Source organism: Ovis canadensis, chromosome 22 (genome assembly GCF_042477335.2).
Source record: "Ovis canadensis isolate MfBH-ARS-UI-01 breed Bighorn chromosome 22, ARS-UI_OviCan_v2, whole genome shotgun sequence".
Classification (NCBI taxonomy): domain Eukaryota; kingdom Metazoa; phylum Chordata; class Mammalia; order Artiodactyla; family Bovidae; genus Ovis; species Ovis canadensis.
The window spans coordinates 39,578,101-39,604,889 of NC_091266.1; the positions used below are offsets into that span (position 1 = coordinate 39,578,101).

The 26,789-nt window shown below is 54.6% G+C and overlaps 1 protein-coding gene across 3 annotated transcripts in view; it reads right to left on the bottom strand.

The window, feature by feature from the left end:
* Positions 1-26,789, bottom strand: part of SH3PXD2A (SH3 and PX domains 2A) — a 250,247-nt gene that overhangs the window by 46,580 nt on the left and 176,878 nt on the right. The window contains exons 7-8 of one of the 3 annotated variants that reach the window (XM_069567000.1): positions 16,972-17,016; positions 10,305-10,436 (exon numbers count right to left, since the gene is read on the bottom strand). In XM_069567000.1, the coding sequence (XP_069423101.1) occupies positions 10,305-10,436; positions 16,972-17,016 (177 nt within the window). Of the gene's footprint in view, positions 1-10,304; positions 10,437-11,290; positions 11,473-16,971; positions 17,017-26,789 lie in introns of those variants that run through there. The other 2 variants (XM_069567003.1, XM_069567002.1) reach the window with 2 other exon arrangements.

Consider the following 26,789-nt stretch of genomic DNA (forward strand, 5'->3'; position numbering starts at 1 on the left):
GGAGACCACAAGCACCCTTGACCCCATCCACCCATCCAGTCCAGCCCCACCTTATGGACCTGGCTGAACCAAATGCCAGAACACTCACAACTCTTCTGCAGGAAACCGGGCCAGCAAGCATCCCTTCCCTTTCATATTCCCTCCACCTCACGCCTTGGCCTTGCTCCTACCCCAGCTGGGGCTTCAGCGGGACTGACCTCTGCTTTCCTGCTCTCTGTGGCCTGGAGAATTCACACAGCAGAGAGCTCTGGGGCTTGGCTTTTCAAAGAAGTAAAATCCACAAGGAAGAGAAATGCAAACATCCAGATTTCCCAACCTTGGATAAACAGCACTGGATAAGTAGTATGGCAGCCTGGGCCCCACCTCCCAGCTATGCAACCTCTGGGCAAGTCACTGACCCACTCTGGGCTTCAATTTCCACCTGAAAAGGAGCAGATGCCAACACCTGCCATTCTTCTTTCCAAGGTGTTATACAAACACAGGGTTTTATATCTTATAAAACATTATTCTGATTCATACAGAGGTCACCTTGAAAAATGTCCCAAATCCACTACTAGCTGGCATAAGTGGTCACTTGCTCCCCAGGAGGCCTTGAAATCCCCGATCACCCCCTCTTCCCCAGATGAGTCTTCCCCAGAGAACAGACACACAGGCTTTAGAGCACTTAGGATATCCCTTAAACACTAAGGTTCTGGGACACAGGGATCCAAGGGTGGCCCGTGGCAATGCCGACAGGCCAGACAGAGCAGGAGAGAGGGCCCTGCAATCACAGCACATTGGCTCAGAGACCCACTCATGGTTCGCTCACTTCGTGGACAGTCCCTGGTAGACTCCTCCTCCAAGTCCGGCTTTCTCTCACCTCTCACGATGCCTGGGCCATTTCCCCACCATCTAGCCCAAGAACAGCTCAAGCAGGCAGATGCATTTTAGCCTGAGGCTGAGAGGTGCCTGACTAAGAAGGGAACGTGGAGCCAGGGCTGAGACAATTAAATGAAACCCCTCTCCTGAGAGCTCTATAAAGCATGTTCCAAACATGAAGTTGGGGGTTACATGAGCCAGAAGCTTCTCTCCACTTCCTGACACCTTCTTGACAGCTTAGCTCCCAGTGAACACTGGCTTCCACCAGGCTTCCCAACTGGGCTAACTGGGTCACCCTGCTGTTCCTCCACAGTGAGGCCAGGGAGTCCAGGTCAGCATCGGGAACCCAGAGGATGAGATTACAGAATCTAAAAAGATGCTGAGAGAGATGAGAGCGGCTAGTTGGGCAAACCTCACATCTACCACCAGAGTGATTACTAAAAGCCCAACTGCAGGAAATAAACAGGCACTATGATAATGATTAATCAGAGGAAGGAGGTGATAGAGTGTGGCTGGGAAAAGCCTCTCTGAAGAGGTGCTGGTGGAGCTGAGAATGCTTGGAGCTTGGAGAATGGAGGAAGAATTAGAAGCAAGGCACTCTGGGGGTAAGAACAAGGGGTAGCAATTTTTCAACCCCAATTCCCCGAGGTCCCTAACAAATTAAATCCCAGAAAGCGCTACAGTGAAGTCTGTTTTAGTTTAAGAATACAGGAAAGCTGCGGAGGGGTCTTTTTCTTGCACTCCAGCAGGACTGTCACTTCTCCTGGAGACAAAGCCCGCTGTGAGTGTGTGTGTGTGTGTGTGTGTTGGGGGTGGACAGAGGGTCTCCAGCGTTGCCCATTCCCCGGGCATCCGGGCCAGGATATGTCTGGGGAGCGGTGGCCACACCGCAAGACCCCCACCAGGTGAGTGCTGGTCACTCCCCCTAGAGCAGCATGCCTTGGCCTGCTACCACATGGCTTCTCCTCCTCCTCTGCCCTCACTCACCGCCTCTCCCCCAGAGTGCCTTGCTTCTAATTCTTTCTCCATTCTCTAAGCTCCAAGCATTCTCAGCTCCACTGGCACCTCTTCAGAGAGGCCTTTCCCAGCCACACGCTACCTACCTCCTTCCTCTGATTAATCGTTATCATAGTGCCCGTTTATTTCCTGCACTGCAGTTACCAAAACCTAGACTTATTTTTTCACATGTGACTGTTTCTCTAGCACATGTAAGCCCTGTAAGTGTGGGACTCTGTTGGCCTCTGTCACCTCTGAGCACCAGTCTGGACCTTAGCCAAGTAGTACGGACACAGTGATGACCGAGCACCTGAAGACTGGCCTTGCTGGGCTCTGGGCAGTGTGTGGTTCAACTGGTCCCTTGCTGTTCAAACCCAGAAAAGCAGCCTTTGAGATGTGGGTGAGAGGGGACTCAGTGTGATCTTGCTTTCTTCTCTGCTCCACTCCCCTACAAAATGTGGGTAGCTAGGTGTTGCTGTGGGGCTGAGGCTGGGATGAGCTGGTGTCACTCTGGCACTTCAGCTGGGTTTCCGAGGTCACCACGGATCCACATTTTTTGTTCAGAAATGTCTACTCAAGGAAAGGCTGTGGGACGTGATCGGTCCACAAAGCCAATGTGAGGTCAGGGTGACTGGCCACTCCACTTGCCCAACCTGAACAGATGGAGGTGAGACAGGGAGCGCCCTGCTGGCTGGCAGCCCTTAGTGCTGGCGAGCCCCTGCATGCCTCCCTGACAACAGCCAGTGTAGATCTAGCTCGAGGGAAGATCTATTTCCAGCCCCCCAGTCCTAGACACACCTCTCCCCACCATCTGCCTCCCCACAGCTGGGACTGCTTGCTTCAAATACTCCTATTCTCAGGTCCCTCTTCTGCTCACCTATTTTCCGCGGCCCCACCCTGCCTCCCCACCCGCTGCTGGCTACCTTCCGCTTTCTTCATCAAGCCTTACCTCCTGGGGCAACTGTACACCTGCCTTCCCATCTTAGCCCCAATGGGCTCTGCCTTCCACCTGGCATTCCACTCACATGGCTCAAGAATTCCTTCCCCTCTCTCCTACCTATGCCCCCTCTCTCCTATCTATGCCCCCATCTCCTATCTATCCCCACTTTCTTCAAGGCCCAGCTCAATGCCTCCAACTCCTCGAGGCAGCCTTTCCCAACTATGCTAGACTCTGCCCCCAGCCCATCAGCTTTGTGCATGCCACAGAGCCACTGAGTGACAGCCAGCATGGGGTATCACAGGTGGGTCTCTCCTCTCCCCAGCCTTTGCACGAAGCCCCGATCCCACGAGGTCTACTCCTGGGTCACCAAGAGGATTCTGACTCCAACTCTTCCTGACACACAGACGGGGCCAAGAACAGCTGCCAGGCCAAGGCTCCACAGGGACACTCAGGTCTCCAGCATGGTCTCCTGCTGCCATGCCCCAGAGCAAGCTCCCTCTCTCGTACCTACCTCACAAACCATCAGGGCTGAGAGAATCCTCAGACACTATGAAGTGCAACCTGTTTTCTAGCCAGGTGAGAAAGTGACGCCGCAAGAGGGCAACTGACTAGCTGTGTGTTCCAAGGTCAGCTGGTGGCCAAGCTGCCCCAGTCCAGCCGTCTTAATGCCATGTAGTGGTGGCGCCTTAGTTGTTAAGTTGTGTCCTACTCTTGCAACCCCATAGACTGTAAGCCACCAGGCTCTTCCCAGGTAAGAATTCTGGAGTAGGTTGTCATTCCCTTCTTCAGGGATCTTCTCGACTAGGGGATCAAAGCTGTGTCTCCTTCACTGCAAGAGAAGTCTTTACTGCTGAGCCACCAGGGACACAGCCACCAATAGCTATCATGTACTGAGCACTTAATTCCTCTTGAACAAGCACATACTAACCCCACAGCTATGAGTACAATTAGCACCATTTTGCAGGCAAGGAGACTGAAGTTTACTTAGAACATTCAGGTTAACTTCCCAGGCTCACCACTCAGTTCAGTTCAGTTCAGGAACTCAGTCGTGTCCGACTCTTTGCGACCACATGAATCACAGCACACCAGGCCTCCCTGTCCATCACCATCTCCTGGAGTTCACTCAGACTCACGTCCATCGAGTTCATGATGCCATCCAGCCATCTCATCCTTGGTCGTCCCCTTCTCCTCCTGCCCCCAATCCCTCCCAGCACCACAGTCCTTTCCAATGAGTCAAGTCTTCGCATGAGGTGGCCAAAGTACTGGAGTTTCAGCTTTAGCATCAATCCTTCCAAAGAAATCCCAGGGCTGATCTCCTTCAGAATGGACTGGTTGGATCTCCTTGCAGTCCAAGGGACTCTCAAGAGTCTTCTCCAACACCACAGTTCAAAAGCATCAATTCTTCGGCGCTCAGCCTTCTTCACAGCCCAACTCTCACATCCAAAACATGACCACTGGTAAAACCATAGCCTTGACTAGATGGACCTTTGTTGGCAAAGTAATGTCTCTGCTTTTGAATATGCTAGCTAGGTTGGTCCTAACTTTTCTTCCAAGGAGTAAGCTCACCACTAGTAAGTCCTAAATCAAGAACCAAATCAAGATTAAAACCAGGCTTATCTAAGTTGAACCCATACTTTCCATTGCTAGGCTATCGTGCAATCTTATTCTCAGAACCATCTCCAGCCAGGGTGACTAAAGCCAGGCTGAGGGGCCCCAGATTGGATTAGAATGCTCACTTCTGTTCCTGTCTGATGCTCGATGGCCCTTTGCCTTCCAGCCAGCTTTATGAAGTGGGCAACAACTGCCTCCCAGAGACAGCCTTGGGGCAGCATGGACTTTGGAATCGCTGATCAGGCTGACATAGCAGAAACATGCATGTGTTGTACTTAGGAAGAGAAGCGTGTCAGAGATCAAGGCTTTCTGTCAGCTGGGACAGGACCTCATGGCAGCCAGTTACCACAACCAAATATGGCTCACTCACCAGAACCAAACTCTTAAAAGGCTGCTGCACAGTTAAGAGTATTAGTTCACTTATCTGTAATGCAGACTGCAAGAAACCTGTCCTTCTAGAAACAGCCTATCCTATCTTTATTTGGACATCTTTTCAAGAGCAGATTGGCAATATGAATTACTAATCAGCTGGCTCCTTAGTAAGCACAGAGTCTAACTAAAAGACATAGAGGATATATAGAAGAAGTCCATTTAAGACATCAGAAAGTCTGCAGAAGTAGCCCAATCTCACAATACAGTCCACTCATTAAGTACCCAGCATGCTCGCATCAGAGTTTAAACTCCATAAAGGCAGGAACTGTATGGGTATACATGTAACCAGCATAGAGCCTGGGACACAAGAGGTATTCAAGAACTGTGTAATAAATGGATAAGTGAAGAGTATATACAGTGTATGTCTCACTTACAAAAAGCCTATGTAGAACCAGTTATAACAGTGTTCATGAAGAAATATCTAAAGAACAGAACAGGTGCATCTTCAGTGTTAAGAAGATTCCAACTCACAAAATATATGGCTGAAGAATGCATCATTTTTGACAAAAAATAATCATTAGGACATACAAATATGAGAGGAAAGCTTATTAGTTTGGCTTATTGATAAAGATATTTGTCAAATAATAAATGGTTACATTTCATGGGAGAAAAAAAAAAACAAACCCATGTAGTATGTATCACTGTTCTCTTATACTCAGGAGGAAATGAATTCCTGCTTATATCACACCGTTAGGGTAGCATTAGATTTAAACTTAACATTCAGACTCCTGGTTTTTCGCTCTCTCTAATACACACAACCATTAAATAAGTAAAATAGATGCAGCTAACATGTTTTCAGATAATTTACCTCCCTATATCTCTTTTCTTTAAAACATGTACTCCAAGCCACTGATAAAGAGGTTGGAAAGGCAGCCATGTTTATACCCTATGACATTTCTCCTGGACACAGCTGACTGGCCCAGAGTTGGGCACTTGATCCAAAGTCTGCCAATCCATTGGCTGGCCAGGAACCAATCAGATTCAAACTTCAAAGTTTGAGCCTGTAGAACCAGAGACCATCCTCAGTTGATGTCTATTATCTTGACTGAAAAATCTGGTCCTGACAAGGGAACATCAGGTGAATGGGCCACTGTAACGAGTGAACAGGAAGAGAAGGAAGCCGGGTCTGCAGTTAGGAGATCACAGCTGGGCTTTCAATCCACCTGGTACCCAAGAGAGGGAGAAGGGTAGCTGCTTTGGCTCCTGCCAGCCTTCTGGTTCCCAGTCCTTGTGAGCCTGGGGTGTCCTTCCCATCCTTGGGTTCTGGTGAGATTTTCCCGAATCCTTTCAGTAAACTCTTGAGTAAGTCTGAGTGGGTGTCTGTCCTCTGCTCACTACTCAATTGGGACTAAAGCATCTGGAGGGGACTGAAGATTCTCAAACTCCCCAAGGCTTAGTTTTCTCACCTATACAATGTCTCACCTGTATGGACCAGGAGCTCAAAATTTGAGCAAGAAAATTTCTTGCCAATACAATACTTTTACCTTAGTCCTATAGCTACACGCCTCCAAGGAAGTATTGTATAATATCTCCCAAGGTTATCACACTAGTGCCAGGAAAGAAGCAAAGACTCAGGGTAGGAAAGCTGGATCAGGAAAAAAACATGAGCATCTGCTGACTCATATCCCCACATCCCCTGGCTGGCTCCTAGTCCTGAGAGAAGGAAACCATCCTGGAAAGTTGGAGGCAGCTTTGCTTAACACAGAAACCAGAGCAACTGCCATCAAGATTCTGCCAGAAGTCAGACCAGATTTTGCCTGCTGGAAGGTAAAGCCAATGTGGTCTTTGAGGCGTAAGACTGTCCTACAAAGGCAGCATCTCAGGCACTGCTGTTTATGTCAAGGGTGGAGGGCTTTTCAAGGATAAGACAAAAATGGCTGGCAAATCTAATGAAACTGCTGAGTCTTTCTGCTATATTTGTCCCTGTAGATCAGTGGAGAAAGAGAGTCCTTTTCTGGCTGGGCCCCAGGCCCACTGTTAATCAAAAAATTTTCCCTGAAGCCACTCAAGTCCCACCACTGTGGGCGTCTTTGACATCTATCCACTTGCATTCCCCAGAATATGCTTGTCTTTGGTGTTGGGAATTCACCACCCTTCTCAGATCCTCTTAGCTGTGACTTATCCCCAAGCTCCAACTGACAATTAACAACAAGAATTCCCACTGCCAATGAGCACCACGCTGGAAGGAGGCACACAGAGCCATTCCCCTGCAACAATGCTCCAGGGAGCCCTGTCATCATCTCAGCCAGGCCATGTCTGTCCTTGACCTGCAGCATCGCCAACTCAGTGATGATCCCTCCTGGGATCAGCCCATTCTCACCCTCCCCCCACTTCCTCTGGAGAAGGGAGAGATCTCAGCTGTTGGGACTTTAGGAAAATGACTTAACCTCTTAACCTGTTACTTCAGACACAAAGGGCTTAAAGTGCCTTCTACCACACAGGGTTGTTCCATGAATCCAGTAAGATGATGCATGTGAAGTGCATGGCCTGACCTGTGTTTACTATTTACTGACTCTGAAATGCCTTCCAGACACATCTCTCTTTAGATGAATGAGATTACAGAGTATGGGCACAACCACACATCCAAAATCCCCTGGAGGCTGTGGTCCCTTCCAGAGGGTTCTGACGAGTGAGCAGAGACAGAGACGGCTGGGTTCCTCTGCAGACACCCTATTCAAGGAGCTTTCAGCCAAGTAAGAAAGGGATACAGGAAGAGTCCTGGCTCCCAGAGGGCAAGGCCAGCCCCCAGGGGGCAGGGTGGTGCTAACTGGAGCTGCTGCCCCAACAATTTGAGTGGAAATGCCTCACGACGCCCACCAGTCCTAAGGTCAAAGGCGGCACAATTGACTCTTTGTCCCGGAGTTCAAAAGCCTCACCACTCCTTCCAAAGCCAGTTTGCAGGATGCACAACACATCGCCCCTCCCCCACCATCAGCCATCCAACTCCTTGAACTGGGAAACCACTCTCCCGAGGATGTGCAGTTGGCCCTCCACCTTTCTCCTCTTCACCCACTCAGTCTCTCCGGTTAAGCTGGTTTTACCCTGCAGGAGGGCTCCTTGTTTCGGAAGGCAACAGACAGTGTGGCTTTGTGTGGTGGACACAGCACTCCAAGGTCCTTGCATTCACCAAGAGGAGAGACATGAAGTCTAGGGAAGTGGGAAGGCCAAGTTCAGGGAGGCTCTGTCTACCTGTCACCCAGGGCCCTGTGGCATCTCCCAGCTGTGAAACAGGCTTGGGGAGGTCATCTGCTCCAGGCCCTGTTTCTGAGCACCCACTCCAGGCCCTGTTTCTGAGCACCCACGAGGCTGTCTCCATTTCACAGAAGGGGCAGCAGAGGCCCAGAGGGAGGAAGGAACCTAAAGTCACCCTGCAGGTGGGTGGTGGGCAGAATTGCACTTCTAGGGAGGGCAGCTCCCTCAGAGGGTCAGAGCGCCGACTGGGCTGCTCTGGGGAGTCAGGCTGCCTGAGCCCCTCAGACAGCCATTGGGGACTAGAGGAGTCCCTTGTAGGTTTGCTGCAGAAGCCCCACTTTGTTAAGGAGCTCCCTCCTCCACTCCCAGGCAGGGTACTGGATGTCGGGTGACAGGGCAAAGGGAACCAAGGAGTCTGATAACAGGCTGACTGCCTTTAGTGGGTGGCGGGGGGCGGGGGGGGGGGTCTCTATGCAGCCATCCTGGCCAGCGGCTGGTACCCAGGGACATGGGGGCTCACTGCTCCTCATATAGACATAGAGCTACACTGGTGCCACGAGGCAAGAGGGTCCCTAAGCCAGAAATCTATTTCTGAGCAGCCCTGACTTTATATGGAAAAGCCGACACACCTTCCTTTGGGCCACACCCCCAAACAAACATCTCTCTACCTCCTCAGTGGGTGTCTCCAATCCCACCAGCAGAGAGCCCTTTCTTTGGGTCTTGAGGTGCCTAGGGTTCCCGAGCCGGCCCCTCAGACATGCAGCTTCTGTGGGGTGGGGAGGTGGGGCTGGTACTGTGACAAAGGCCGAAAGCCACGCCATGCAGGAAGGGGACCAGTGTGGGCACCTGCGGTGAAGGGCCCAGGCCTTACCGTGGGGACAGTTGGGTGGGGACAACGGCTGCCAACCACGGCGGTGATGACTCCAGACACAATGGCAGAGCCTGACCTCTTGGAGGGGAACAAGCTCTGAAGATTCCACACGGGGAGGGCCATGAGTCAGGTCTATGTTGGCGTCATAGCCCTGTTCTTAGCACAGTCCCCAAGCCTCCTGCATCAGGAGCCTAACCTCACCTGCCCCAGGAGGCCTGCTGGGATTTCCTCAGTATCTTTACTGCTACTTCACTACCTGCTGCTCTTAGGCACATGAACCAGGGGCCCAAGAACATTCCTGTTCTGTTTTTGACTTCAGGTGTCTCACTTCCCTCAGTTTTTCTGTGCCTCAGTTTTTCTCTCTATATAGTGGGCACAGACGTCCTTTGGCCCGTCTTCCTGTCGGAGCTTAAAACACTGGGAAGAATAGAGTGGAACAGGGAAAGAAGAGCAGGCCCCTCCTCTCTGGGAGTGTCCTCCAAACACAACTCAGAGAGGCTCCAACACAAGCACGGCGCGGGGGCCTTCCCCCACAGCAAACCGAAACCAAAACAGAACACCCCAGGAACCAACTCAAGTGCCAGCAGGTCACCAGCAAACTGACGATGGGTGTCCTGGGCCAGAGTTTACCCCGGGCCCTGCAGGGCGTCACACAGGCCTGCACCTCAGACTGATGGACTCAGGCCCTCCTCACTCCCCCTGAGAGACTCCTGCTGGTGAGGCACTGAGGCCCACTCGGTGAAAACCCGGGAATCGGCATCCCCCCGGACAGCCAATCTGCCTGGCCCAGACGGGACAAAGCCTCAGTTCCCAATGACAGGGCGGCTGCTGTGGGACCCTCCCTGGCCCCAGGACCTGACTTCATCCCCCTGTCTGGGCCCACTTCCCAGCTCAGCAGGGGGCAGTCAGCTCAGACACCAGCCAACCTTCAGAGGCCTGGCCTTTCCTCAGACAACCTGCCTGAGGACCCTGGACCCCACAGTGACGTCATGGCCTGCCTGTCCCACCAGCCAGCCAGGTTCTCCCACCCCTGCCTCGTCCCCAGCCTGGAATATGGGCCCAAGGGAAAAGATGCTGTAGGATGCCCCCGAGCTGGGCACTGTTTGCCCCTTGGCCTTGGAGGGCACAGGGTCCCTGCACACGGGCTGGACGGTGGTGCCCGTGCTGCCACCCTGGCCTTGCATTAACACAAGCCAGTTAATTACCCCGAGCGCTGGAGACATTCTTCCACCACCAGGCAAACTGCTGGCCTGCAGCCCAAACCAACAGGGGAAACTTCAGCCTCCTCAGCCCTCTCCCCGCCAGATGGAAATAACGTATAGCTGCAGAGGTGGGGGAGGAGGAGGGGAACAAAAACCAGCCGGGTTCCCGGTCTCCGGGCTGGCCAGCCAGCCGGGCACTCACCGCTCTCGTTCTTCTCGATGACATCTACCACCTCCCCGGCCTGGAGGCTCAGCTCCGAGTTCTCCTGCTTCTTATAGTTGGACACCACCACGTACTGTTCCAGGATCATGGGTTCGGCGTTGGTGTCGGCACCTGGCGAGGGCAGAAAGCACGCGGTGAGCCAGCGGCCGGCCATGGCCCCGCGGCCGGGGCGCCCCCTGTCCATCGGCCTCGGGGGAGGCTGCTCGGTCGCCAGCGCCGCTTGGAGAGGCTGCCCGCAGCCAGGGCTCGCAGCTCGCCGGGCCCCAAGGACAGGCCATATAGCAGGACCCCACACCGGCCCGCTGCGCCGCGGGGACCGGGGGACATGGGGAGCCAGGGGGCAGCGGAGGGGGCGGGGAGCAGGGAGAGACAGGCAGAGACGAGACAGAGGCGGAGGGGACGCAGAGGGAGAAAGCCCGTGGCTGCAAGGAACTAATCACGGTCCAGCACAAGGCGGAGGGAGTCGGAGGAGAGGCCCGGGGTGGACGTGGTCTCTCCAGACCCCTCGGCCACAGGGGTGCGAGGGGAGGGCCGCGGGCAGGCGGGCTGGCGGCCCATGGGGGCTGATTCTGGAGTAGAGGAAAGAGGAAAGGCCAGGCGAGGAGGAGGGCTCGGGGCCTCTCCCCAACTCCTGTAAACCCAGAGAAAGAGAGTCAGCAGTCCTCCCCTCGGGAGGGAGAGGGAGAGAGCGGGAGAGGACGGCTCCACGGCCGGGCCCAGGCGAGAAGTCAAGAGGGTTTGAGGCCGCCAATCACTGGGGTTTACTCGCAGCCCTTAAATAGAAACACATGAGACCCATCGAATGAGGAGCCGGGGGTGGAGGCAGGGGAGGGGGAGGAGGGCCGAGACTGTTTACTTGAAACCCAAGAAGAAAGTCCCAGCGCCAGAGCCGCCGCTGGAGAGCCCAGCCCGCCCCCCGCCAACTTTTCCTCAAGTTCGGCTCCACTCTTGCCCCTCGGGCTCACCAAGGCGCGGCCACCGAGCCCACGGGCCTGGCGCCCAGGGACTGGCTTCAGGCTGTCGCCTCCAGCCCCGCTTCCTGTCGGGGCATCGTCTGGCCTGGCTGCCGCCCTCCAGCCACATGGAGACCGACGCAGCGTCCCTCTGCTTTTAAGCTCTGCTGGGGCTTGTGGTCAGGCTCCCGGAAGCCTCCCGCCGCCCTCTCCTGGCAGTTTCAGGAGCTTGAGGGGTCAGAAGGTGGGGCTCAGGGGGAGGAGGGCAGCAGGCCGGAGGTGCCTTGGAGCGAGCAGCAGCTCACTGGACTGGTAGGCACTGGACCAGTGCAACAGGCGTTAAGCAAACACCGGGCTGGAAGGTGGACAGACCCCGTGCATCCCAGCTTACTGGCTGTATGGCATTGAATGTCCAGCTAAAACCTCTCTGCACCTCACTGTCATCATCACTAGGGTGGAGTGGGGAGGAACTAAGCACCTAAGACGACACGTGACCGGCTAGGAGCTGAAAGGATCCAAGAACCAGAGACCCACTGGTCACCTCCTACAGGAAGCTTTCCCCGACCCCTCCCCTCTGATCTCCCTCGAAAAGGGAACTCCTAGTATATGTCTTAAACTACGTGTCTACTGCCCCACACATCTACCAATCTCCTGAAAAGCTGGGGGCTTCACACCACCAGCCTGGCTATAGAAATGGCTGAGAGGGTCCTCGGGCTCCACACGGCCCCCTTGGTGCTTCAGCCTGCAGTTACATTCCCCACATGCCTGAGTCTAACTTGGCAAATGTTCTATGCCAGGCACGTACCCTGTTGCATTTTTATCCTCACAACAATCTTATTACCTTCCCATTTCACAAAGGACACCTCAGAGACCCAGAGCAGAGGCTTGAGCCAGCCCACACAGCCTTCATGGAGAGAACCAAATTCACTCCGTGTTTTAAGTTCAAGCCTGTCTTTTTCTGTTACAGAACTGCTCCTGATTTGTTTCCAGACATCCCATTCTCCTCAAAACGAACCTCAACTTGATGCCATAAAATCTGGGGAGCTTCTTAAAAACAGGGATGCCCGAGCCCCGTCCCCAGAGAAGCTGATTTAATTGGTCTCAGCTAGTTTTTTTAAGACCCCTGCCCTACAACCTGTGGTTCTCACACAGAGCCAGGGTGAGGAACACTGCTTAGAGCTCTGGGTCTTTCCCTCCGAGAGGCTCCATCCAACCGAGGGCAGCGGGCGATGTTGGGGAAAGAAATCCACCCCCCCTGCCAGTTTTCTCCCCTGAGGTGAGGACCCTGCTGCCCCTGCTCAGCCCTTTGGAGAAGCAGGAGGGACCCTGTCCCAGCTGAGGCCTGCCACATGGCTATGCACACGCACTACCCCAGGCCCCTCCAAAGCCAGGATTGGGTTTCAGGCCGAAATGCAACCAACAGCTGGGCAGCAGGGCCGGCCTGGCTCTGCACTCAGATGGGGCCAGCCTCTGTGCCTGCCCCTGCCAACCAGCCGGACAGAGGCAGCGCTGGGCACGGGGCTGGCAGAGACCACTTTCCACTGTGTCCCCAGAGGGGAGGGGGGTTGCTGGCAGGGCACCCCACACAAAAAGGGCCAGTCCCCAGCCTGTGGGACACAGAGGCTCCCTTGCCAGTTTGTGGGAGAGGAAAACTCAAGGTACAAAGAGAAGATGGGAGTTCTCCAGCTGGTTAGAGAGCTCCAAAGCCCCAAGAGCCCAGATGATGCTGACCATCAACAGGAAGCCTTCCTTAGTGCCCACTCGGGATGCCCACCTAGCAGAGATCACATTGCTGTCTCAGCGGAGCCTCAGAAGGACCCAAGAGTAGGCGCGTGTTAACGTCCTGTTTCACACACAGGCAGACTAGGGCTCATGAGGCAATTTTCTCAAGGTCACACAGCTGGGATCGAACCCCTGGGCCCACCTGACACCGCTGCTCATGTCCTGCCTTCTGCCCTGCATGTGCCACTGCTCCTGAGGAGGGCCTCTGCCTCATCCAACCCCAACACGCTCGGCAAATAGTGCTTACTGAATTTGAGTAAACTCACGGGAGAGAGTGAAGGACAGGGAAGCTAGGTGTGCTGCAGTTCATGGGGTCACAAAGAGTCAGACATGACTTAGAGAACAACAACAATGGAGACTGGAGTGTGGGTTTCTTCTCCACTGCGGTGCCTACTGACCAGACCCACAGTGCCCACTGTGGGTAGGGACTCTGTAACTGTTGGGGGAAATGAGTGAATGAATGAGCAGATGGATGAACAAGGTGATTTAACGGCTTGCTTTGAGCCAATACAGATACACCAAGCAGGGCCTCACCTCCAAAATTTGGAGAAACTACAAATTCTGGAAGGCAGAAAAGGGAAGATGGGGAAACAGAGGCTGGGAGAAGTGAGGAGTCATGGGTTTGAGGCCAAAAGCTGTTTGAGAGGGTAAGCAGGGTGCCGGGGAATGGAGAGACTCACTTTAATCCAAGCCAAGGAAATCTGAGGCTAGCTTTCAAAGAGGGGAAAACATCCACACGCTGCTCCCACCTCCACCCCACCCCTTGGAAAACTGGCCTGAGCTTTCTGAAGACTTGACACTCTGGCACACAGGTAGAAAAGTTAAGAAAATGTTCTCCAGGCATTTCAGAGCACTGAAGACAGGCAGTGGCCCGCAGGTTAGGGGACAAACAGATGAACACACAGACAGACACTCTGTCTTCCTGGCTGGCCCCCCACCCTCACCCCCCCAGCACACGCAAGCCCCCTGCTCACTCTCTCTGGCATCTGCCTCTTAGGGTGTTGCCTCTTAGGGCTGCCCGGGCGGGTGTGAGCTGGGAGCAGGTATCCGGATGAGAAACCACTCGGCAGGCGGGCCTCTGGGTGATGTCATCCTACAGAGGCCGCTCTGGATCGCCTCCCAGCCCAGGCCTGGAAAATCGGGGGCTGAGGGAGTCAGCCCGAGGGAGGGGGAGATGCAGTGGAGGGAGCCTCCTGTCTTCAGATAGGAAGAGTTTGGCGGAGGCATGGAGAAGGGGAGTACTCCTTTTAGAGAAAAGGGCCCCTCCCGGATTGGAAGGGGACTTTTCGCCAGTGTCTCCTCCTCCATCTCATTTTCGTGCCTTTCTCAGAGCCCCTGGCTGGATCTGCTGAGGCTCTGGCAGTTCCCCAGAGCCTTGCCCCATGCCTGCCTCACACCTGCATTCCTTCCGCTGCCACCTGGAGGGACCGCTGGCTCCTGCCTGATTTGGCTGCCGACTTTCAGACTTTTACACGAGGCTTTTGCCAAATCAGGCTCCCACACCTTCAGTGGGTCCCTGCTGACGAAAGAAGAAACGCTACATTCAAGCTCAGTCTTTTCTTGACAGCCTGAGTTCCCCAAGTTCCCTGACACACGACTCCTCTGACCCAGGCAACAGTCAACACACCACACTCTTCCAGGCAGGTTCTTACATCCAAGCCTCTGCTCCAGCTATGCCCCTTGCCTGGAATGCCTTCCCCTTTACCAACCCCAATTCTGCCTGACCCTCCAGCAGCCCCCCACTCACTCAGCCATAGTGCTTGCACTGGATTTTCTTGTGGGGCACTGCTCCCCAACTAGGCCACGTGGTTTAGACAAGAGTGGCCCTGATGTGGATAGACAGACACCCCAGGACTGGGGCCGTGGGACACGGCACTGGACACAGTAATTGCCTGAGAGTCATGATGCCGAGGCACCCAGCTGGAGTCTGAGGGTCTGGTCCTGATTTGTCCTTATTGTTAACAACTCTGTGACCTTGCAGAGGACACTTAACCTCTCTGAGCTTTAGCTTCCTTATCCATAAACAGGAACAACAACAGTACCTACTCCGTGGGGTTGTTCTGAGCATGGTATGAAGTGACAGGGTTAATACCCTATGTAAACTGTAGACGGTGTTTATAAAGCAAACAGGAAATGGGAGATTTGGGGAGGAAAGGAAGGGCTTAGGTTCTTCTGAAGACTCAAAACCAGCAGGTAGGTTAAGGCAAGGGCCACAGGCGCCAGGTGAAGTTGCCATGGCTCTGCCCCTTCTCATGCCTTTCTCAGACCTCACCTCCTGGCAGGCAGTGGGCATCTGCCAGCTGGGCCAACGCATGGGTGGGTGCCCACCTAAGCAGCTCAAGGCCCCTTATCTACAAGGGTCCCCAGCATCAGCCCCTTACCTCTGAATTTCCTGTTTCACTGAGCTTGCCAACATTCCAGATGGGGAAACCAAGGCCAGCCCAGAAAGACCTGGCGACTCGCCCAAGACTCCGGCCCTGGACCCCCAGTCTGGCTGGTTTCTCCTGGCCCATGTGGCCTCCCCTCAGCCTCTCTCTCCAAACAGCTGGGCTCATCCTGAGAAGCCAAGCCCTACCGTGGCCCCACGCCCCACTCCCCACACTGTCCATGACCCCCCAAACCCTGGGCGTCCCACCAAGGTCCCTTCGGTCCCTCACAACGGATTCTTCCCAGGCCGGCCTCCGCCTGCTGGCCTCTCCATAGGCCCTCGGGCAGCCAGGCCATACGTTTGGTGAATAAAATGTATTGTTGTGGGCCAAGTGGGCTCTGGCTCACTGGCTCAGGAGAGGGGAAAGAGGGCCGGGAGCCCAGTGATTAGCTCAGGCCGAGGCCCTTGTCACAGGCAACACCAGAAGGATGGCCGTGAGGGGCCTGGGACAGGCAAGGGGTCCCCCGCCCCCACCAGTATGTTCACTTCCCCTTTCCAGCCTACAGCTGTGTGAGGATGGGGCTGGTCCAGCCCCTTCCCCTCGACCTCTGACCTTTCTGTTTTGGGCCCCAAACCCAAGCCTCACCTCTGCTCTCAGGTTTGGGCTAGGAAGGAGGGCCAGGTGGCACTCACAGAAATGGAGAGGCTTCTAGAAGACCTTTCTGGAAATCCCCATCCCCACCTGACACCACCCCCATCTCACAGCTTAGAACATTGCTCTCTAGGGTTTTCTGCCATCGTCCAGTAAGACCAAGGCAAAAAGCAAGCCTCTGACCCTGGGCCCAGCCCCACCTGGACACAGGGCACAAGCCCAAGTCCCTGAGGGCCATCAGTGGCCAGGCAGCCCCAGGTTTGGAAGGTCCCCGAGACCAGAGGCAGGTCCAAACTCTGGATCCCTGGGGCACAGGGGCTGTGACTTCATCACAGTTACAGGACTCCCCACACCCCTCACCGGCCACTGCCTCAGCTGGGGTGTGGGGACTCCAGCTCTCTGCCTGGGGTTAACAGCCTGGAGGGAGGCTCATCACCTTCAGCTGGCCCACCTCACATGGGTGGATGGGGATGGCAGTCTCTCAGTACCGCCTGGATACTTTCTGTGTGCCAGCTCCGAGGAGATGCTGCTGAATCTGCTTAGGGCGGCTGGAGAGGTTACGTAACCCGAGACCAGGACGCGGCAGAGCCGGGATGTAAACCCACACATTCCGGGTCCAGGGAGCATCTGCTTCCACACTGTGCTGTGTGGTCATCACCCCTCAAAGGGCTCCAAGGCTGGATCTGGAACCTAAAAAAGGGTCGACGGGAAGGCAGAGAAGGCCAGCGGGAGGGACAAGAGCGGGCTGAGGAGACTCCAGCATGCTGACAAAGAGCTGCTACACATCACAAGGAAGCAGGCAGAACGCAGCCGGCGGGCACCGGCTCCCACGCCCACACGCGGGGACACACATGTTCACATGCATGCGCTCACATGCACACCGGGCGGTACCTGTCACGTCCTTCTTGGGAGACTCAGCCCAGCTGGAGAGCCACACTTCCGAGTCCCCCCCGAGAGCAAGCAGCAGCAGGAGAGGAGAGAATCAGAGGAGGAGAGAGAACCGTTAGGCAGGCAGGAGGTCCACCGGCGAGTGGTTGCAGGCGCCGCATTGGGCCAGCGGCGGAAGGCGGGGGAGGGGAGGGGAGTGATTTCCTGGCCCTGGGACGGCTGCTAGGCGTGGGCCGGAGTGATTACAGAGGCGCTGGGACGCTGCTGGCCAGGACGGGGATAATGAGGTGTCTGCAAAACGCAGGAATCCTCTGGAGCACAGAGAATCCTCCACAATCCCGGCCTGGAATAGGGCCCGCGGGTTATCACTGCCCCGGAGAAGGCAGCCTGGACCTTCCTCTCTAGCCACGTGGGTGGCTGGCCCCACAGGGCCTGGTGGCTCCAAGGATCCTCACCAGGCCAGCAGGCTCGGCAGGCTGGGCCTGGAGCTTTAGCCATCAGGGCTGGAGAGCCCAAGGCCAGCCTCCAGCCTCTAGGCACCACACTGCTGGGCCTCCATGTCTTGTCCAGCCCTTGCCCAAGCCCTGGTGGTTTAGATGGTAAAGAATCTGCCTGCAATGCAGGAGACCCGGGTTCGATCCCTGGGCCAGGAAGATCCCTTGGAGTAGGAAATGGCAACCCACTCCAGTATGCTTGCCTGGAGAATTCTGTGGACAGAGGAGCCTGGCGGGCTACAGTCCACGGGGCCGAAAAGAGTCGGACACGACTGAGCGACTGACACTTTCTTTCACTTTAGAAGACAAGCCCTGGCAGAATGGAAGGAAGCTTCATTTTAAAAAGTCCCAACTGCCCCACCCCCAACTCTAACACAGAAGAATGGGGCCCTTTAGAAACCAGAAAAAATGAGGGCTCTCGACAGGCTCAGACAGTCATGTGGGATCTGGGCCTCAGTTTCCTCATCTGTCAGATGAGGTTAAAAGTCATCCTCCTGCCAAGAGGAACAAAATCAAAGCATCTAAAATAACCGAAGATCATGAGATGTGAAATAGTAACACTATGAGAAAAAAAGCTCCTAGCCTAATCAACAGTGTGAACATTTCTAGACTATCACAGGGTCAGCGCATCACGATAACAGTTTACCTATAGGGTAAAGTGGCTTGTTTACACTCGAGAGTCCTTGAGCTGGGTATGCCTCATTTTACACGGGTTGAATCTGAGCTCAGACAAGGGAAGGAACTGGCCTAAGTTCCAATGAGGCCACAGTAGTAGAGCAGAAATGGAACCAGGTCTGGGACACTCCAGCTGGTGCTTCCTCTACTGAACTGCTCACTGGTTCCAAGCAAGAATAGCATTGGACGCAGCGGCTGCAGTGGGAAGGAAACGTGGAGAAGCAAGTCTGAGAGGCAAAGCCTTGGACTGCTTGCCCAGCACCAGCCAGGAGAGCAGCCTGACAGACAGCCGTAACAGTCATCGCAGCAGTGACACGTATACAGTGCCGAGCACTTTACATACGGTGACTCATCTATTTTTCACGCTAAACCTACAATAATAAGGAATTCCCTCCATTGTGCCAATGAAGAAAATGAACCAGAGAGGTTAAGTAACTTGGCCCAAGGTCACACAGCCAGTACAGTGTCCATCTCTTGTGGGGAAACCAGTTCAGGCTTCAGTTCGTAGCTATTCACCATTTAGAGCACCTGACTTTCCCTTGCTCAGCAAGCCACCTTCCAGTTGCGGGTGGGCTCCCCATGTAGACCTGGGAGCCTGGCCCTTCCAGAGTTCACTGTAAAACCAACAAAGTGGGACTCTACTGGGGAGGTCTGGGGAGGTCTCTAGAGTCTGTCTGAATTTAAATCTAGGCTTTGTGCCTTTGATAGAGTCACTTAACCTCTCTGAACCTCTTCCCTGGGCATATCCCATGAGCTTGGTTTGGTCAGCTTTCGGGGACCAGGAAAGTCAGACTCCTGGAGCTATGAGGATGAGAACCAGATGGCAATAAGATACTAGATGCACCAAGATGCTGGCACCCAGAGTTGCCTACCAAAGAGCCCAGGTCAGCTGGAACTGGGGGGAGCGGGATGCTGGGGGAACTATACCCACAGACAAGCATCCTGCGGCCAGAGTCTCTTACTGGGCCTAGCAGCCAGAAGCTTCCTGGGATAGCAGGAACCCGGCTGGCTCAGCTGTCACACCCTGATAGGGCCATGACAAGACAGATACACTCCAAGGCAAGAGGCGTTCATCTGCTGTAGCTGAGTGGGTCTGAGTTTAGAACGTGGGGCTTCATTGTCTGGAGACAGATCTTGCTGGGCTATGACTTCTCGCCACTGTGCCCCAGATAAGGCCCAGTGGGCTGACACCCAGTAAGGCCACCCTCACCCCCTTGGGGCAAGCTAGTGCCAGGCCCCTCCCAGCGCCATCCAGCCCCACTCAGCCCTGGGGGAGCCAGCTAACAGGTTGCCCACACCTCTCTGCATCTCTGCTGGCTTCACTACTCTGTGCACTTTCCTTCGGGTTCTTCAGAAGAAATGTTTGGGAAGTGCTAATGTCTGTCAGTGAGCCAACAAAATCATTTGGCCTGAGCCTGGTGAACCCAGGAAGACGTGTTCTGCTAAAACAGGTGGTCGACAGACTTTCTGCAAAGGGCCAGAGAGTCAGTATTTGACGCTTTGTGGGCCATGTGGTCTCTGTTAAGACGACTCACCTCTGATGTTACAACCTGTAGAGGAATGAGTGAGCCGTGTGCCAATAAAGCTTTATTTACAAAACCACATGGTGGGCTGGGCTTGGCCTGTGGGCAGTGATTTGCCAACCCCTAGGCTAGGAGACGTGAATCTGAGTGAACTCTGGGAGTTGGTTATGGACAGGGAGGCCTGGCGTGCTGTGATTCATGGGGTCGCAAAGAGTCAGACACGACTGAGCGACTGAACTGAACTGAACTGAGGCTAGGAGATAGGAGAAGGCAATGGCACCCCACTCCAGTACTCTTGCCTGGAAAATCGCATGGATGGAGGAGCCTGGTAGGCTGCAATCCATGGGGTTGTGAAGGGTCGGACACGACTGAACAACTTCACTTTTTACTTTCATGCACTGGAGAAGGAAATGGCAACCCACTTCAGTGTTCTTGCCTGGAGAATCCCAGGGACGGCGGAGCCTGGTGGGCTACTGTTTATGGGGTCGCACAGAGTTGGACACAACTGAAGCGACTTAGCAACAGCAGCAGCAGGCTAGGAGATGAGGTTGTCAGAGAAGGAGAGCTGTTCCAAACCCCCAGGAGACAGAAGTGGGTGCTGCTATGGACTAAATACTCACAAGGCCTTTGCCGCTTGGTTGATCTTTTTTCAATCATCATCTTGAAGGGTCCGATGCCCTTCCAGGCCTCTGGGGCATGGGCATCTGGGCAGGCCAGGACCGGTGGACAGGAAGAGGTCCCTTGGCCTCTGGAAACAGAGCCCCCACGCCTAAACATGGAACAACCTGAGCTCGTGCCCACCCCCTCCCCCGTCAATAAGCAGGCCTTTCTTCTTTCCAAAGGAAAATGGGAAGCGGACCAGAAACAAGCGTGTCTTTAAAAAAAAAAAAAAAAAGTCTTTTAAAAACGTGATTTATTTCCCAGTCCCCGAGATCCACAGAATTAACCCAGTTCCGTGGCTCCCACCCCAAATCCCACCCCCGTTTGCAGTGCCTTCTCTCCAGCCCACCAGAGCAAGCCCTCTCCCAGGGTGGGAAGGATGCTCCCCTCTCCCACCTCATTACAATGAACGAGGAGGAGAGGCCCCTGGCTCGCAAACCTGGCCCTCCCAGCCAGGAGGCAGACATGGCTGCAGGCTCAAGGCTGGGAAAATGGCGAGATGAAGGGACAGGGTGAAGGAGCAAGAGGCAGGCACAGCCAAATGAGCAGCTGTGAGTGACACAAACCAACTGCTTCCTGTCCTCCCTGCCGTCTCCACCCCCCATCTCTGGTGACAGAACCAAGGGGCCTAAGAGCAGGGTCATGGGGCCTGGTGGAAAGCACGGGGCATGTAACTGGGAATCTGCACAGCTGGTTTTGCTGGCTGTGTGACCTTGGGCAAGTGGCCTGACTTCTCTGGGCCAATCTGTAAAATCAGGCATTTGGGGCCCACTGATCTCCAAGATACTGGTTTCATGTTCTAAGCTCTTCCAGTAGAAACCCGCTAGGCTCCATAACACAAGTGCACCACAGCTGAAACAAATCTTTCCAGAGAATCAGACTGCCTTTCCTGGGAAAACCACTTGAACACATGCTCAGTATATGAAACTCCAGTGAAGCAGGCCAACAGTTCAGGTGGCACATAGGACAAAGAGGAACTGGAGCAAGAATTTTTAAAAAATCTTGGTTCTTGTGCTTTCTCTGCCACTTTAGCTCACTGATTCTGGGCATTTAGCAAATCTCCAAGCCCCCTTTCCTTCTGTGAAATGGTGATAAAAATATCTACTTCGTCTTCTTCTTTCCAGGGTTGCTTTAAGAGCAAAGTGGCCTAGTGCCCCTGAAAGGTTCCGGAGCAGGAGGAATTAGGCCTCTGGATACAGAAGGGGAGTGGGCGATAGGGACAAAGCCGGTGATGAAAGCAGCGTGTGCCTGGGAGACAGGAAACGTGGAGACAGGGTCCCTCCTGAGGTCACCCCACAGGAGGCGGGGTCCCTGCCACAGCCACCCCTCCTGGCTTACTGGCAGCAAGAATCCAGGCCCAGAGGAAACCAGGTCAGCAAGTCCTGACACTTAGGTGCTGAACCTGACTCGGGTCAAGTCCAGGTGGTTATGAGAAGTCAAAGAACAATACCTCAGGGGCCCCCAACTTTAAGGATGTTCCCCTCAAACACATATAAGCAAACGGACTACATTATAAACACCTGGGTAGACTTCAGTTAGGAGAAGGACTCCTGTTGGTTTGCAATAAGGTTTCTTTTAATGTTGAGTAACTCCAGAGCAGTGAGATTTGGGTTCCGTTTAACCAAATCTAGTCTCCAACCATACTTCCAGGAATCCTCCCCTGGTGTAGAGCAAGTTCCACCCATCCAAACTAATAAATCCAGAGTGGGCTGTGAGCCCAGGTGGGAGAGACACAGAACAGCCAGCAGCACAAACTCCTTGGAGAATGAAAGCAACCAGGGGCTGAGGGGGACCAGGGCAGGGTCACCCGCCTTATCAGCTTACACGGCCCCCGCCCTGGGCTCCCGGGACGGGAGGAGGAGCTGGACCCCTGCCAGGAGTGAGCACTCCACTGTCTTCTCTGTGTCCTTCCCTTCTGCAGTATCTCAGCGTACTTGAACACCCAAGACCTCTCTCTTCGGGAATTCTATTGTTCGTACCTCACTGCAACCCCGAATGGATTTCTAAATATCTGTGGTATTCGAGTCTTTTCTCTGCTTTTGTACAAGGGAACTATACACAGGGCTAGATTTCTAAAGTTGCCTACGGATGCCACATGCTTCTTTTCCCTTTTTGACTAGGCCACCAGGGAACTCAGCCACTGCTTTCAGGCCATCAACTAATTGTCCTTAGTCGCTCAGTCAGGTCCGACTCTTTGTGACACTGAGGCCCGCCAGGCTCCTCTGTCCATGGGATTTCCCAGGCAAGAATACTGGAGCGGGTTGCCATTTCCTCCTCCAGGGGATCTTCCTGACATGGGGATTGAACCCGGGTCCCCTATATCTCCTGTATTGCAGGCAGACTCTTTACTCTCTGAGCCATACTAGTCCTGTAATTTAATAGTAGAAGGAGAAGGAACTACTTTTTCGCTAGGAGACCATATATCCCTGTTGCAGGCAGTGCCCTGTCGTAGGCATGAAGTAACTCAAATCTTTTCCAGAGCCCTCCAGGGCTAACGGGCCTTCACAAAGAAGTAGCAGCTTGACCTACATGATATATGGGGCCTGAAATAGGTCATCATGCTCAGAGCAGCGGAAACAGGCACGACAGTGTAAGTGGCATGAATGGCATCCGGAAAAAGCATGGCATGAATTGAGATGGCCAAGACAGAGAGCAAGTAATAGCGCAAACAGTCCCAAGTCACAAAGGTACAAGTTGGGGACGGTTTAGTGTAAGGTGTGTGAGCTCCTGCCCACAGGGGATACCTTTCTGCAGCTTGCTCCAGGGTGAGCAGCAGCCTCCAGCTCGTCATCAGTGCTTAACAGTATGAAAAGATCATACCCTTGGACTGGAGGGGTAAGGGATCAGTGCTGCTACAGTCACAGCCCAGCCCCTTGGCCCTGCCTCTGATGCCCGTAACCTCTGAGGCTGGGCTGGCTTCAGGGCAGTGTGACGTGTGACCCGCCCTGTGCTTGCTTTAACACTCTTCTGTCCCCAGTTTGAGATGTTTAATAATTTATGAACAAGAGGCCCCATAAATTACGTTGCTGGTCCTGCCCAAGGTCTGAGGGTTCTGAGCCAAAGAATTCTGAACTAAACAAACAAGGCTGGAAGGAGCATGTAGGGACTTAGGACCAGAGAGAAGGGTGCCTAAAATCACACAGCAAGTGAGCAGCAGGGCTGAGGCTAGAACAAACATACTACTTCCCACTTCTGTAACACGCAAGACCGTTTGATGGGCACTATCTAGTTTAATCCTGACGACAATCTGTACTTCACAAACATAGAAAGTGAGGCTCAAGAAAGTTAAGGTTTTCCCCAAGGCCCCACAGCAAAGAAGTGATGGGTCCGACTGGAGCCCAGGCAAGCTGGCGGGAATGGGGAACAAAGGGGTATAAAAACGGGGGACCTCATTCTCTGGTTCCACCACCCTGGCCATTGGCCAAGGGAGGCTCGTTTATTTCTGTTGGGCTTCCCTTGGTAAACACAGCCATATTTCTCTCATTTTGCTCTCAGTAGGAAGGGGCCTGTCTCTTTCCCTGGAACCCGCCTTTCCCAGAATCCAGAGTCCATGTGGGGGCAGCCCAGCCTGGGGCAGGAATGCACTACTAAACCACTGGCCACCGAGCCAGGCGGTCAGAGAACAGTCAGTCTCCCGGCTCAGGTGGGGAATGGGGTGGGGGGGTGTGCTGGAGCCATTCCAGAGCCCCGTGGGGACTAAGTCCAAGGACACCCACACAGAGGCCAAGGTTGGGGCCAGCAGAGAGAGCCCAGCCCAAGTGGGTGTGGGCAGAGAGGCCAAGGCAGCTGCCCAGGGGGGCTGCCAGGCAGCCCTGCCTCCTCCTTCCACCCTGCTCTGAAGACCCTCAGCTTCCCGGTTCAAGACAGGTGTTGTGGTCATCAGCTGCGCTGTGGGCGGACGGAGGGGCCCTGTGTGGGGAGGTCTCCTACAGCTGCTGCCTGACCCCACAGCCGCCCCTTGGGGTGATGGCCTCCCCCTCAGCTCTCTGGCCCTCACCTCTCCCCACGCCAAGGCACTGGTGTGCGTGGAAGACACAAACTCACACTGTTCGGAGTTCCCGGATCCCAGCCACACCCCCACTCCCTGGGGTGGCCTGCCTTGGTGGTCCTCCCCCACTTACTAGGATATCCCCTCTCCAGTTCTCCCACCCACCAGCTCCCTGGGCCAAAGGCGGTGAGAATGAGGCAGTAGCAACAGCAGAAACAGAGGCCCAGAGATGAAGTGAGCGGCTGCTGGGTCTCCAGGCCCCTGCCCAGCAGTCCAGCCCCTCCCCTGGCTCCGTCTCCACAAGAGCCTGGAGAGATAGCATAGACAGCAATGGGCCCAGCACTGACAACCCCATCCCAGGGCCACACAAAAAATGCAACGCCTTCTTTTCTCCAGACTGGACTTCTGCCATCAGATTATCAATGAACCCACTGCCAACTATCTAATGAGCACTTACCACAGCTGGAGGCTCCCGGCTACGACCCACTGACTCTCCAGCCTCAGGGATGGCGCACAGATATTTACAATCAAATACACTCTCCCAGGCGTTCCTGACTGCTTCAGGGGTCATGGAGGTTTGGGGGAGCCTGTTTGGCTCCCTCAGCCACCCGCCTGGCACCACTGAGGCTGCCTGGACCTGACCATTGAACAGGCTAGAGCCAAACACCGCAGGCAGGGCTGGGTGCAGGGGGATCACGCAGTAAGGCTGAGACCTGGAGGCCTTGCATCTGCTGGACCCCACCTCTGGAGCAGGGTTCACAGAGACATCTGGCTGGACACTGTCAGGGGAGGCTGGGGTGGGATGAGTGAGCAGGGACTAGAGGCAGAGTTCACTTGTGGGGTTGAGGATGACCCCCTTTTCAAGGTTTGCAGGCCGCCCGCATCTTGCCCTGGGCAGGGTCTCTGTGTTGTTCACTGTGTCAACTGGCTCTAGAATGTATGGATAGCGCTGTAGTCCTATCAAGCGTCTGAAGAGCAGGTGCTTCGTCAAGATTTGTCTCTAGTCTCTCCAACCAGATCTGTAGTTCCGTCGGGGTCTTAACCCTCTCAGCCTCCTCACAGCACGCTGAACACAGCAGGCGGTACCCAGAAAGTCCCCGGTGGCTGATGGAAGGACATCTGTTCAGTGCACCCAGTCCCCGAGGTTTTGTGGGGAAAGTGAGTTCTGGCTGACCCCACTGCTCCAGGGCCTTTTTGATCCCCAGGGCCCTGCACTCCCTCTAGCCTAGGTTTTGGCTGGGGTGGCCCGAGACACATACAGGCATCCTCAGGCTGGGGAAGACCCTGAGCCTAGTTGGTGCCGCACAAGGTAACTCACGGGCAGGCCCCCAAGCCCAGCAGAACATCCCTGGAAGCTGCAGGCTTCCAGCATCTGCTGTAAAGCCCTTCAAAGAGATTTAAAAAAATTATCCATGAGCAATATGGTCTATGGCAAGATGGATGTTGCAGGAAATGGGAGTCTGAGCAAAAACAACTGGCTTATCTATGATGTCTGGTGGGAGCAGGGCTCAGCAGAGCTCGGCACAGCCTCCCAGGGTGTGTGCCTGCAGCCTTAGGCCTCTCCTCACCCCCATCCCGCTCCTGCTCTGCGTGGGTCTGGACCAATCCCCCGAGCTTTCAGATGCCACGTAAACAGAGAAGGCTATGTGTGTGCACACGAATGCATGCATGCTTTCTCTTTCTCATACACACACACACACACAAGCACACACACATAGTTTGGGAAATCCCCACATCTGGCTCTCACGTGACTGAGCTGTGCCCAGGAGGCCGCAGCTGGGAGGGTCAGGAGTGTGCAAGCTCTCTGGGGGAGCATGAAGTTAACTCTTTGGCACCACAGCTCTGGGACTCTGAGGGAAAGCCAGGGAGGAGACCAGTGCTCAGAGAGCCCTGGCGTGGCTCACTGCACAAGTGTGGGAAGGTGGGGTCACTTCTCAGGGTTCCCCTGGTCTTCACCTGTGACTTGAAAGGGCTGCTCTTTCTTTGTCCCTGTCAATCCGAGTCAACCATCAGCTGCCAGGGAGACCCAGTAGATGAAGAGTTCCTCCCCAACAGAGACCCATCTGTCAGTCAGGGATTTAACCCTTCCTAGCACTGGGCACCTGGCTGGGTGTGTTGTGGCCCTGGAATCGTATGGAAACGGTGCACGTGGCCCCCAGGAGACCACTGGAAGCCACAGTCCTGCTAACAATAAGGAACAGGTCAGAGGGGCCTTTGGTCTTTGGGGCAAGTTCTCTCCAACTCAGGCACGTGTATTATTTTATAAATCAGAACTTTTTAAGCTTCAACAACTTTAGTGAATGAGTGACCATCTGCAGTGGTTATCTCTGAAACAGCACCACCCAGAAGGTATCGGGGGACACGGAGGACGTGCCCCAGTCCAGTGGCAAGGACGTGGAGCGCTCTCACAGCCAATGCTGAGCCTGCCCAGATGCCTCTGCAGGCTGCTCTCCCTCTCCTCCAGGCTGACTCATTGAAAAC